The sequence below is a fragment of the Podarcis gaigeae genome, assembly GCF_964106915.1.
Source record: "Podarcis gaigeae genome assembly, chromosome: 15".
Taxonomy (NCBI): domain Eukaryota; kingdom Metazoa; phylum Chordata; class Lepidosauria; order Squamata; family Lacertidae; genus Podarcis; species Podarcis gaigeae.
Window position 1 is genome coordinate 3,066,073 of NC_139692.1, and position 13,878 is coordinate 3,079,950.

Consider the following 13,878-nt stretch of genomic DNA (forward strand, 5'->3'; position numbering starts at 1 on the left):
CCGCTCCCTGTCCCAGGAAAGCTCTGCACTAGGGAAAGTGAACTGGATCGGAGTTTATGTCCTCATGGAACTTCAGGGACAAAACCTACAGGAAGCGAATGAAATGAGCAAGCAGATGTGAGCCAGCCAGCGAATCCTACGTACTAACACTCCCAAGGCCGTAGGGCAGGCTGGAAGTTGGTTAGGCAGCTTGTTGTGGTCAGGAAACTGCCAATCCAGAGACAAAAGCTGGAAGTGTTTCCCTAAAATTGATAGAGCCAGACTGCCCATCCACTGACTAACTCCAGGAGCCACAGAACATCTCAAGTTGCCATTCCAAATGACTTCCACAGTCCAGATGCTTGAGAAACGTCTCCTTAGAACTTGCCAGTTCCCATATGAATGGGCCCCTAAGGTGGGTGCTGAAAGACTAGGCCCTTTGGGGTCATGAAGAGTCGGACACGACTAAACGACTAAACAACAACAAAAGTGGGAATGTGGAGGCTGGGCAGCCAAATGCAAAAGACGACAGGGCTACACCTGCGCAAATACAAGTTTTAGTACTTGTAGGCCAGCAATATCTGGAGGGCCATAGGTGGTGGCTGCCAGGGGACCAAGTTCAGGGGGCCCTGGGCACCCACAGCCACCGGCGGAGGAAGGGGGCGCGGTGGGTGCAGTCCGCCCTGGGTGTCAACCCTGAGGAGGGGTGACACCACTGCCCCGCCCCCATGGGACACTCGCCCCACCCCCTGGGACGCTTGCCCTGCTCCCGCGGGCGGCTAACCCCGCCCGTGGGTGCACAGCATGTGTGCCACTCTGGGTACCAGCAAAGCTGGCTCCGCCTCTGCCCACAGCAATTTTTCTGTGGATGTCCAGCCCATACCCCCTGCTGCAGCAGAGGCACAGGCACCAGTTCAGTTGCTGCCGTGAGGTGCGAGGTGCCAGAGCGATCACGCGCCTCACGCCACCATGTTGCTGTTGCAGTGTCATGATATGACGTTATGACATCACATTGCATTGCAGCAGCATGACTTCAAGGCGTGAGGCAAGTGCACTGGGCATTCAAAGTGTGGCGCTCGAGTCAGTGGTTGCAGTTGGTTGTCCAGATGCAAAAGAGGCCAGGATTTCTGAACTTTTAATAGAGGCATAGGAGAGGAGATTCCAGCAGGTCTAACCTGTCCTGTAAGCTGCACCTGCTGAAATGCCTCCTTCTGCACAACTACTGAAGGCCTAAGAGCCCTGGCCTCTTTTGCATCATTCCTAGGCGACTCTTAGAAATGCATACAGAATTCAAATCACTGTGACCAGTTGTATCCCCTTTGATATTCAAGGCACCTACACTATGTTACAGGGATGGGGAATCTGTGGCCTACCACATGTCATTGGCCTTCAACTTCCATCAACACCAGCCAGCTTGGACAATGGTCAAAGGTCACCTGACAACACTGTTCAGACATCAGCAGGCTTATAATGGGGATGAACGAAATCTCCTGTGAATGCCTGTATCTCAATCTGCTAAAGGCAGAGCTACAGTGACAAACTAGTTTAAAAACTGACAACCCAGCTGCTATACAGTGTTCACTGTGGATAAGGTTGCCAAGGGACCTTTAGACCTACCACCAGAATATCACAGCTCCATCAAGTAAAACAGATCTCTTATATCCAGACTAGGATAACCTCCACGTCATACATTTAAAGCATGTGGCTGCCCCCAAAGAATCCTGGTAATTGTGGGTTGCAGAGAGATGGCTTGCATACATGGCTGCTTGTGCCCTACTGCACATGTTCCTGAGAGCAAAAACGCATCTGGGAAGGAAGAAACAGTTTGCAAGGGGAGAGGAGAGTTGCAGCAAGAAGCAGTGAGTGGAGAAAAGGTCAAATGGCCCCGCTTCCCCTGTGCTCAGAAGAGAGTGATCATAGGTCAGTGTTAGACTGCATGCTTTTTATGCAGAAGGTTCCATTATCATGTCTCATATTTTTAAGGGAGCCTCCAGGCAGTACGGTATTTTGCAGGAAGGACTCAAACACATGCCATAATTTAAAGTGGATTAAAGCAACAGGAATCAACTCCTAGGAGCAAAGGTCCCTTCGGTCGCCCAATAAAATATTAGTGCCCCCCCCCCAAGTTAATAGGCATGCAATTCAAATTGTGTGTGTGCCATGTCTTCTGATCAGTTATGCAGGACAGGGCTTACCTGGGCCCCCCTTCTTTTATTTCAGCTGGCCCCCTTGATTAAAATGCTCTATCTGATAATATACTGCTGCAGCCAACCCAGTCTCTGAGCAGTGCGAGGCTGCAGTGTTTCCTTTGGAGTGAGGGACAGTGGAGAATGTGGTGCCTTTATGAGATGTGGTTTATTTACACATATATACAACCTGAACCTACAATGGAGAGGCTCACAGCATTAACACCACAAGAAGCTGCCTTGCTTCTAGCTCACATCACTCCACCTCTCTGCTCTCAATCCTGCCGTTGTCCTTCTAACTAGCAGTGAGCTGAGTGATGGGTCCCCACCCATCTCTGTCTCGCACAGAGCCACTTCCTTTGTTTTCCTTATTGGTCCATCACCTCACTGAGAAGCTAGCTTGGCTATTCCAATAATGAGAAGGGGACTCAGGTATTCAGCCTACTGCCCCTCCCCCCTGCTCATAACAATACACTACAAATCCACACTAATTTAAAGAGAGAAAAGGAGTATTTGTGGTTTGTAAATGAATGAAGAAATGCCTTGTAAAATATGTAATGAACAAATGATTAACGGGAAGACGTGTAAACACTCTGCAAGCAAATCAGGATAAATTTAGGATGAATGTGCATGGTCACATAACTTCCCCACAGACAAAACAGAATGAATGCTCAATGAAGACAGGTCATATCCTGACCCCTGTGAAAGCTTTGTGCAAGTAGATCAGGATGAATGCTGAATAAACAGGTCATCTGAAGGAACCCATAATTTGCAACAGAAGAGTGGGGGTTGCCTGGGCATCATCTGGTGTGCCATCCTTGGCTTCCTCTGTAAGATCTAATAGGGCTGGTGAAGCTCAAGGAACAGCCTGAAAAGTTCTGGAATCTGGGGGAACAATCTTCAGTCTACTGCTCTGCAGCTGAAACAGCTGGCTAGAAAGAAGACTGTTCAGTTGGTGGGTCGTACCCCAAATTCAGTGAGCCACCTCTATTTTTTCTTTCTTTGCTTCATAATTTAAAGAGAGAGAGGAAGGAAGGAAGGAAGGAAATACACCCATATGGAAGGAGAAATGAATAGCTTGGCAAGAGAGCTAAACGTGGTTTGAAAGAAGGATCAGTTTGTAGTTGCATTCACTCATCTGCTTCCACAAAGTAGCACAGGAGAAGAGGATGCTAGACTAGATGGGCCATTTGCCTCTCCAGCAGCCTCTTCTTATGTCCTTATGAACAAGATGGAACCATGTTTCCTAGGTTCCCATGAGATGATGGGCCACCACTTGTTTCGTAGGGAAGGGTGTGCGTGGCCTCCCACACATGCTGCATCTAGGGAGGGTGCATTTTAGCGAAGATAAGAGATTCTACTGGATCTGCTAGATAACAAGGGCTAGTCTCACTTCTCAGAAACGTTTCCTCCCACTTGGGTGCTTAAAACCGGCCGCACCTTCTTTATCGGACGGAATGCACATAGCCCAAGTTGGGAAGTGGCAGTACACACCTCCTACCCTTAGAAAGTAGCTTAAGATAAGCTTGGCTCAGTCTTCCTAATCAGTTGAAAAGTAACAAACTGTACTTTTTGGAAACTGGTGGATGTGTGCCAGCTTGCTAGGACAAGGAGGCTGAAGAAGGTCAGAGTGGAAGAGGCTTATCCACCTAGTTAAGCGAGACTAACAATGCAATCCTTGCCATATCTACTCAGAAGCAAGTGCTATTTAATTTCATGGAGCCTACTTAGTCCCAGTTAAGTGGGTTAGAACTGCAGCCTTATTAGCTTGGGCATTGGGAACAATAATCTTTTTTCTCTTGGTGCCATTTTCCAGACATAAATCAGTCCCTTCTAGCTGCTATTTGCACCCAGGAGCTGGGATTACAGGTGCCTGTATCATGCCATAGAACAGGCATGGTGGATCTGAAGCCCTCCTTGTGACTTCAGCTAGTTAAATGTTTTGTTTGTAAACAGAACATGTTTTATTTATAATTTTTATAATTTATACAAAACGCAATTACATAAAAATATATACTTTAAGTATTTCTCAATGACCAGAAACAAGCTTTTTAAATCTGGTTCTGTCCAATATGTTAAAGTGATTTCGCATTAGGCTGAGTAAATAATTCACACGACTGAAACCTGATTCTGCCACATCCCAAGTAGGAAATGCCATGAAAAACACTTTTGCTTTTATCCCAAAGCTTTATCCCGCTAACCCTGCTGCAGCCGTGCCTCTTGCCCACAACAAGCAAGATGCAGAGAGCTTGGTGTGCGCAGAGGACGAGGGCAGAAGTGGGAGGGAGGAGGAAGCGGAAGTGACGTTGCCGCAGTGGCGATCCTTCCACTGGGAAGCACAGTCAATTCTCTGTTCACTCTACTTCTGTTTTCTCTTTCCTTCACTTCTCTGTTTTCTTTTTTTCTGTTTTCTTTTCTCGATCACTTTTCTGTTTTCTTCACTTCTCGCTTCCCTCTGTGGCCCCCTAGTCTCATCCCGTGGTCCTCTATTTACATGATTTTCACCTGTGGCCCCCTTGGAATATCCCCCACCACTTTCCAAGTAATGAAAAGTCTGCGTATTGATTGTTTAAGTGGATTTATTGTCCTAGGATGACAAAATCCTGACAAAATCCACTTCAAATGTGCAAACCTAATGTTGTGGCATGTGAGTGACTCCTCCCTGCAAATTAGTGACAGTTCAGAGGCATCTGTCATCCCACAACACTTGAGGGCCACAGGTTCCCTAATCTCAAAGCCCAGGTTGCACCTTGTTTTTCCATCCTGGTTGCTGATAGGTATGTTTTAAATCTATTTATTTATAAACTGTCTTCTATAAAAGTCCTCTGAGTCTAAAGAAGTATCGTATACCGGAAAAGAAGTGTCCAGTAGGTGCTTGTGAGCATTTGTGCAGTGATACTTCCACAGGGCAATTGCTATATTAATGAAAGCACTCTCTGGGAGAAATTATTACATGTTCCCAACCACAAAATATTGGCCTGGGTCCAGTTCTACTTGTAGATAATTGCAGCAACTACTTGACCAGGAAATAGGCACATTTGGCATCAGACAGGCCCATTGCATTGGGGGGGGGGAGGCTTGGGGAGCACCATGATGTACAAGCACATCTGCAAGGACAACCACATCAGTGGCACACAGGCAGTGGACATAAATAGGATGTACAACAAGGAGGGGACTGCAGCTCTCATCATCCCTGACCACTGGCCATGCAAGTTGGGGCTGATAGACATTGGGAGTCCAACAGCATGTTGAGGGCCACACATTCCCTATTCCTGATGCACAGGGTGGATCTATAAGCCTGGTGGCACATTCTAGACCAACACATTTATTGTGGCACGAACAATTGTGGGCGAGAGACCACTGCATCATACACTTGGGACTGTTGTCATCAGCTGGGAGGCACATGGGTACAGAGGGAAGAAACAGATATAGCTGGGACAAACTGCAGTGAAATGCAGGAAGCGCAGTTAGGACAATTCAGTGAGAGCTTCAGTGTCTGCAAGAAAATCATGGTGACCTTTCTAAACAACATTGGACTCATCCACACTTCCTTTTGTGCTGTGCTCTCCAGGCACAGGTCCAGGATTTCTTTTGCTTAAGTAAACCAAACTGGATGACTTTGACAGAAGCTCCCTGAAATATTTCTTAGTACCCCATTTGCTCTTCCACCTTTCAGGCACAGTGATATCAAGACCCTATAAGGCATGGATTACCTTGTTAAAATAGAGAAATCATCTTGCCAACAAAGGTCCATATAGTAAAAGCTATGGTTTTCCCAGTAGTGATGTATGGAAGTGAGAGCTGGACCATAAAGAAGGCTGATCACCAAAGAATTGATGCTTTTGAATTATGGTGCTGGAGGAGACTCTTGAGAGTCCCATGGACAGCAAGAAGATCCAACCTCTCCATTCTGAAGGAAATCAGCCCTGAGTGCTCACTAGAAGGACAGATCGTGAAGCTGAGGCTCCAATACTTTGGCCACCTCATAAGAGAAGACTCCCTGGAAAAGACCCTGATGTTGGGAAAGATGGAGGGCACAAGGAGAAGGGGACGGCAGAGGACGAGATGGTTGGATAGTGTTGTTGAAGCGACCAGCATGAGTTTGACCAAACTGCGGGAGGCAGTGGAAGACAGGAGTGCCTGGCGTGCTCTGGTCCAGGGGGTTACAAAGAGTTGGACATGACTAAATGACTAAACAACAACAACAACACCTTGTTTATCCCTCAATAACATTATTTGACTCCATTCCCCCAACCTTGCTTTTCTGGAGCTGCCCCTTCTACATCTGCACGTCACATTCCCATCATGGCTTCCTGCAAAGAAATCTGGAAACTGTAGTTTACTCCTCACAGAGCTACAGTTTGCAGCATTCTTAACAAACTACTGTTTCCAATAATCTTTGGCGGAAGCAATGCGCTTTCACTGTGTGGAAGTGTGGAAGCCATGTGTGGAAGTGACCACAGTGAGATTTGGTGGTAGGATTCTGAAGGCAGCAGGTGGAATGTGTGTGTGTGTGGGGGGTGCATTTAATGATGCTCCTGTCCCTGAATGAGTCCCCACAGGTAGGAAACTGCTGCAACAGTGAGCAGGATAGGCCAGAACTTTTCTCCCTGATGTCCTAAGACAGGGATGGCCAAACCACGGTCCTCATTTTTGACTCAGGCACCACCCATTTTAGGAACTGGTCCTGCTCACAGTTGGCTTCAGCCCTGCTTACTGCCAGCATGCGCCCCTCAACTGATAGTTGCAGAGGGAATGCAGCCGTCAGCAAGGAAGTTTCCTACTGTTTCATTGTTTTCACTTGCAGAGAGGCTTTCATGTGAGGGAGCATCCCAAAGCAGGATCCCTCCACCTGCTGTCTGAAGCCATAGAGTCTATTCTCTCTACTCAAGAGTAGGAGATTCGAACCACCGACCTTCTGATCAGCAAGTCCTAGGCTCTGTGGTTTAACCCACAGCGCCACCCGCGTCCCATAGTTTTTTTAGTAATAATAAGTGCCCTAAGGAAGTCAGATTATCCTCCACCAGGGCCAGGGTCTTCTCAGTGATGGCTCTGACCTGGTAGAATGCTCTGTCCCATGAGAGCAGGGCCCTGCAGGATTTAACTTCCTTCTGCAGGGCCTGTAAGACAGAGCTATTCCGCCTGGCTTTCAAATTGAACTTAGCCTGATCTTTTATTCCCCTTCTCCCCCCCCCCCCCCCGCTTTTTATGAAGATTACCAACTCTGGGATCCCACAGCTAATTCTCCCCTGGTCTCCTCGCTGACCCAAGTAGGACTAATTTAGCCAGCTAGCCCTGGTGATCATCTAATGTTTATTGGATGGATTTTCCCCCTAAATAGATTTTTGATTTTTGAATTTATTGTTATTCATGCTTTTATACTGTATTTTATGCTGTTTATTGTTGTATCACAATTAAGTGTTTTAAATTTGTTGTTAGCCGCCCTGAGCCCAGTTTTCTGAACCGGGAAGGGTGGGGTATAAATGAAAATTTATTGTTTATTATTATTTATTATTACTTGATGGGGGGCAGCGGCCCCCCTGGCTATGCATCTCCCATCACCCCTGACCATTGTCAATCCTGGCTAGAAGTGATGGGAATTGGAGACAGCAACATATGGAGGGCCAAAGGTTCTTCAATGCTTCCATCTATACAGTGCAGAGAAAGGCCTGTGTGGATGAACATGGCCTACAAGGGGTTTTACCACATTCTGAACCCTCAGGCCACTGGACCCTCGCCTGACATTGTCTGTGTTGCAAATTGACCCACAGGGACAAGCATGAGGGTCAGCACTTTCCTTTTTTAATTGCCTGCGCAGAGCTAAGGGATACCTGCCACCGACACATGGATTTCCACAGACTTATTTTGTTGTGCAGTCCTACCAGACTTCCACAAAACGGTGGGTTAAAAATAAAATTTAAAAGTGTGGCTGCCTCCACCAGCAGCCTTGGCAAGAGGAGGAGGTGTAGTGATAGATGGCACTGTTAAAAAAATCCCTGCCCACGCAATATGTCCACCAATGCGTAACATGGAATTGCATGTTGGATTTTTCCTCAGTGGTTTGGGATAATGCAAAGTCAATGATGGGAAAGTGCAGGTTGTCACTTGGATGAGAACAGTGTTGCATGGAAAACATGCACACATGGGGTGGATCAAATCCACTTTATGCTGACTGGGAAAAGCTGTGGACCACCGGGATGAAATTTACGGCATGTAATGCCTTAAGAGAAAATGTTATGAAAATGATTTACAGGTGGTACATGACCCGAGTCAAGCTTGCAAAAATCTATCATTTGCCCGACAATAAATGTTGGAAATGTAAAGAAATTGAAGGAACATTCTTTCATCTTTGGTGGACATGCCCAAGGATTAAGGCTTTCTGGGAAATGATCTATAATGAACTGAAAAAGGTACTTAAGTACACTTTCCCTAAGAAACCAGAGGCCTTTCTCCTGGGCATGGTCGACCAATTGGTGCCAAAGAAGGATAGAACTTTCTTTATGTATGCTACAACAGTGGCAAGAATACTCATCGCAAAGTACTGGAAGACGTAAGACCTACCCACCGTGGAAGAATGGCAGATGAAGGTGATTGACTACATGGGACTGGCAGAAATGACGGGCAGAATCCGAGACCAGGGGAGAGAGGCAGCGGAAGAAGACTGGAAGAAATTTAAGGACTATTTAAAGAACTACTGTAAAATTAATGAGTGTTAAAATGATGTTGGATTAGAAAATAAGCAGTTACTAGTGGTAAAGGATATGCTAAAGAAAATAAGTAAGGTTAAACTTAAGACGAAAATAAGGGAAGGATTTGCTGAATAATTAATTAAAAATTGGAATACAGAAAGGGGAAGTATGAAGAAGTCGGGGAAGTAAACTATAAGAAAATAATATTTTGAAATTATACTTGTTTTTTGTTTGTGGTGTTTAATGTATTGTTTTGTTTTGTTTTTGTTGTCATAAAAATTATGGAAACTTTAATAAAAAAATTATAAAAAAACACAAATCCACTTTAAACTGCCATGTGTACACTGCCTAAGATATCTGAGTTGTTTTTATTTATTTCCATTTAACACCTTGCTTTCATACCTTCACCTTGCATCTTCAGTTTATTATTGACATTTTTTTTGGAATGTGTTTTAAAATTATTACCTCTTCATTTTATTATTTTCATTTTATTTCACCAGAAATCCAAAAAAATACATTATGAAAATCTGTATTCCTGTATATACTACACACCACAACTTGTAACCGTATACACCTGTAAAACGTGTAGAATCATAGAATTGTAGAGTTGATCCACATGCTAGTACAAACCTTTGGAGCAGGTCATTGGTTTTCTGGAGAATTTGTAAACAAAACGAAGCTCCATCATTCTCCTGCTTTGTTCCCTTTGCCAGTATTTATTTGTGAGTCAGTTTTTCTGTAAGAATACACCATATTCTCTTGCACCGAGCATTACATTCGCACCTTCCAAAATGTGGCTATAACTATAGGTGCTGCTACCAAGAGAAATCCAATTAGTAGCATATCCACCAAGTCCTGACTGTCATTGAAAACAGAATGGGTAACGCAAGCTCGGGAGACTTTGTTACGTGCGGATGCGTTTTCCTCATTGCCACGGCGGAGACCCTCGTAGTAAAGCGGGCAACGCACCCCAAACCCCACCCGGAGTCTCCGCTGCCCCTGCATGCGCTCACGAGTTGGCCCCGTGAAGTCATCACAAGGCGCTGTTCTTTGCAAAGCTGCCATGCGTTGCAAGTCCGCAGACTGCGTGGCCGCGTGCCTTAACTCACTCCCCGTTCTGGAGAAGAGGAACCTTCTCAAGCCGTCTTCCTTCGAGCCGGCAGCAGCCCAAGTCAACTTGACTGTGCCTGCTTGCATTCTGAGCGCGGCATAGTAGTAGTAATAATAATAATAATAATAGTAGTAGTAGTAGCGGTAGTAGAGTACTTGGCTTTCCCCTTTGCAGCGGGGCGGGAACCAGGCAGGACCCGATCCCGCCCAGTGGGCGAGAGCCTCGCTCTTTCTGTTCCCGGGGATTTGCTGGCCGGCCTGTGAGTCACGGCGCGCGCCTGCAGGATTGCGGCTGCGGCTGCCAGGAGGCTGCGGCGCGGGGCGGCCCTTGCCAATGGCTCGCCAGCTTTTGCGCGCAGCCATTGGCCGGCGCGGGGCCGCGGGGGCGGGCGGGGCGGGCGGGGGTGTTACTTGAAGAAGTGAACTTTCTCCCCTCCTCCTCCTCCTCCTCCTTCCCTGCGCGCTCGCTCTCTTCTTCCCCGGCAGCTGCCGCCTGGCTCGGGCTGCGGCTGGGATGGCGCTGAGCTGCGGCGTCGGGGGCAGAAGCGGCAGCCCGGCTGGGGCGGCGGGGGGCGGCCCCGCGGCGTCGGCGTCGGCGGGTCCCGGGCTGCTGATGGAGGTGGAGAGCCCCGGCGAGGAGGAGTACGAGAGCCTGCCCCCCAGCGCCACCCTGGGCACGCACATGATGGCCGGGGCGGTGGCCGGCATCCTGGAGCACACGGTCATGTACCCCGTGGACTCCGTCAAGGTGAGCCGGCGGGAGGGCGCGCGGCGGGGGAGCCAGGAGACCCCTCGCCCCGGGGCAGGGGCGCGCTGCCCCCGCGCGAGGGACCTTCCGCTGCCCCTTTCGGGCGAGTCCTGGTTGCCCCAGGCTGCTGGGGCTCCGCCGTCCGAGTGGCAGCGGCTGCCATGTGTTTCTTTCGCCCTCGCGTGGCTCCCGAGCGCCGCTCCCCTTCGCCTTTGACTCCAGGAGAGCGAGACTGGGGGGCAGGTCCCGGGCAAGGCAAAAGTCGGGCTGCGCTGCAGCATGGCAGTGCCATCTGGGCTCTTACAAGCAACATCTCTGTAAAGGTCGCAACTGACCCCCCCCCCCCGCCGCCCCTTAAGCCAAGAGGGGCGTGTTTTGCTGGCTGCTCTCCGCCACCCATATCCTCAAATTGCCATTTCTTGACTTTACTACTACTTACAAATAGGATCCACTCACTCTGCATATTTCTGCGGTCTAATAATAATTGTGCTTCAGCACTGCAGCTGGAAATGCTGTTTCTGCTAATGATGGTGCTTAGACTTGAGACTAAGGATGCATATACATTCAAAGCACATTTTTCCTCCACCCTGAATCTCAGGAACTTCAGTTTACTACAGTTCCTGACACCCTTAACAAACTACAGTTCCCAGGATTTAAAAAATATATTTTACTAGGGGAGTGTGTGCTTTAAATATATGTCACGTACACAGCCTAAGAGATGCTGATGTTCTGTGCAGTGAATCATTGGCAGAGAGCACCCCTCTTAACCAGTCGGTGGACCAGGGGGACTAGGCTAGTCCCCTAAATGTGCCTAGGAAATTAGAGTATTAAAGCCTGGCTCTTCCTTCCCAAAGCCCAGGAAGCTTCTGCCCAGTTAGGGAGGGATGTGTGTGACCCCCGCCTCCAGTCGTCCTCACACTATGAAAAATTTCACTGCACACCACTGCTAGTTTCTCCAGTGCACTGGGCACTGTTAACCCTGTGAATACCGTAATCGTTATGTAATTCATGTTAGTGAGAATACAGTAGGAGGAATGGTGGCTGCAGGACTTGGTGTTCTCCTGCTGCTAAATATTAAATTTCTAGGTAATCTTCAATCTGGAGTAAAAGTCTTGTCTCCTTTCCCCCACGCTCAGTTTAGCAGCCCTTCTCCTGCGTTCTGTTACTTGGAGATGACTGCACCATCTTCCTAGATGAACAGGAGAACTGCTTTCCCTCCTGTCATTTCAGTTGGTGGTAGGCTCTTACCAGGCACTTCGCAGGAGTATTTAGAAGTGAGCTCTGGTGACCATTTTGGCATTATTGCTGAAGAGGCATCATGGAGTTCCCCTGCCCACCTGCCAGCAAGACTGCATTATCCAATTTCTTGACATACGCGTGTGTGTTCATTGTTCAAATCAATTGCCAGTGCAATCCTAAGCATATTTGTTCAGAATCCAGTCCCATTGTGTCCAGCAAAACTTAGCTGGAAGTAAGTATGCATAGGATTGCAGCCTACAGAACTCAGACTAATGTTAACATTGCTTTAACAAAAAAAAGAGCCACTCTTCCCACCCCTCATTGATCAGGTTTAGTCTCATTTACAAACACACTTATTGAATCATAGAACTGTGGATTTAGAAGGGGCCACCAAGGGTCATCTAGACCGTTCCACTGTTGAACAGCTCTTACTGTCAGAAAGTTCTTCCTGATGTTTAGTTGGAATCTCCTTTCATCTAACTTGAAACCATTGGTTCAGTTCCTCCCCTCCAGAGCAGGAGAAAACAAGCTTGCTTCCTCTTCCATGCAGCAGCCCTTTAGATATTTGAAGATGCTATCATTCTACGTTCTCTAGCAATATTTAGTATAATAGGCTAATGCTTTCTGCCACTCACTTGATTGCAAAAGAGGTCTGGCAGCAGGGTTGTGTCTGGTAACAGCATGGGCGTGTGCCTGACGTTACAACTCTCATTAACAAAAATGTGGCAATATGCTACTTGCTTGCCTTGTGAAGCACACTCTGGTTTGGAGCAGGAATTCGTGTGTTGCTCAAGAGTGAGGGAAAATGCAGTTGGCTGGCTGGCTTCCCTCCCTCGGTTGTTCTTGTGGCTGGCTGGCGATTCCCTGATCTCAAGTTTTGCTAAGTTCAATCTGGTTTGCCAGGGAATTTTTCAAGGCTTGACTTGGGAGTAGCTGTCTCCTGTCTGCTATGCATGGGGCACAGCAAATGTGCCTGCTCTGTGAACAGAGGAAGGCCACAGCTCAAAAAGCGAGTGTGACCTTTGCATGCAGAAGGTCCCAGGTTCAATCCCTGGGGAAGAACCCTGGAGAGCCTCTGCCAGTCAGTGTAGACATTATTGGTCTGGTCTGGTCTGAGTTGGTATAAGGCAGCTTCCTATGTTCATGCTATCGCTCTGACATCTTCTGCAGCAGTGGGAATCCTGTACACATGTTTAAAACATCTTCATACGTTTCCCATGGTACTTCAAGGAACACTGGTTTTCACACCGCCATTTCATCTTCCACATAGCATGTATATCTGCCCCTCGTTTGATCGAACTCTTTAATATTCTCAACTCTTGACTTGAAGTCTACCTAGAGGAATGATACTTCTAATCAGAGTTGGGGAACTATTTCAGATTCCTAGAACCCAGCTCCCGTATTTTAGTGATTAGGTACCAGGAATCTGATTGGCCCAGCTCCTGCCTGAGGGAGGTGGTATTTCTGAGTTGGAGGGTGGCCATGGTAGTTTAGGGCTGGGCACAGAGCCAGGACAGAAAGCAGGGCTGGCTCAAGACATTTTGGTACCTGAGGTAAAACACAAAATGGCACCATGAAACAATGAGTGGAGATCTACATTGGGAACAAGGGGGTAATAAAGATCTACATTGGGATCTGCTGCCCCTGTAGATCCTGCTGTCTGAGGCAGTTGCCTCAGCTTGCCTCATGGGTCGGCCAGCCCTGCAGAGCGTTTGGTGATGGAACGGTGCTGAAGGAGCAAATGGTGTAACCTGAGATGCAGCCTTGGCGTTTTGAGGTCAGAGTCCATCTTGTATTGTCCTACTGTAGCTTCCACTGTTATAAAACAAATTGCCTGCTTTCCTTTTCCAAGTGTCAAGTTAATAATACTCAAGCTTGTGCAACTAGGAGCTAACCTGCTGGACCCCTTTGTAAAGTGGATTAAACA

At 47.6% G+C, this 13,878-nt stretch overlaps 1 protein-coding gene across 1 annotated transcript in view; it reads left to right on the top strand.

Annotated features, from left to right (window-relative positions):
* Positions 1-10,467: 10,467 nt before the first annotated feature.
* Positions 10,468-13,878, top strand: part of SLC25A37 (solute carrier family 25 member 37) — a 40,270-nt gene continuing 36,859 nt past the window's right edge. Inside the window, exon 1 of the mRNA XM_083713775.1 lies at positions 10,468-10,712. Coding sequence (XP_083569901.1) covers positions 10,479-10,712 — 234 coding nt within the window. The 5' untranslated portion in view covers positions 10,468-10,478. The remainder of the gene's footprint in view (positions 10,713-13,878) is intronic.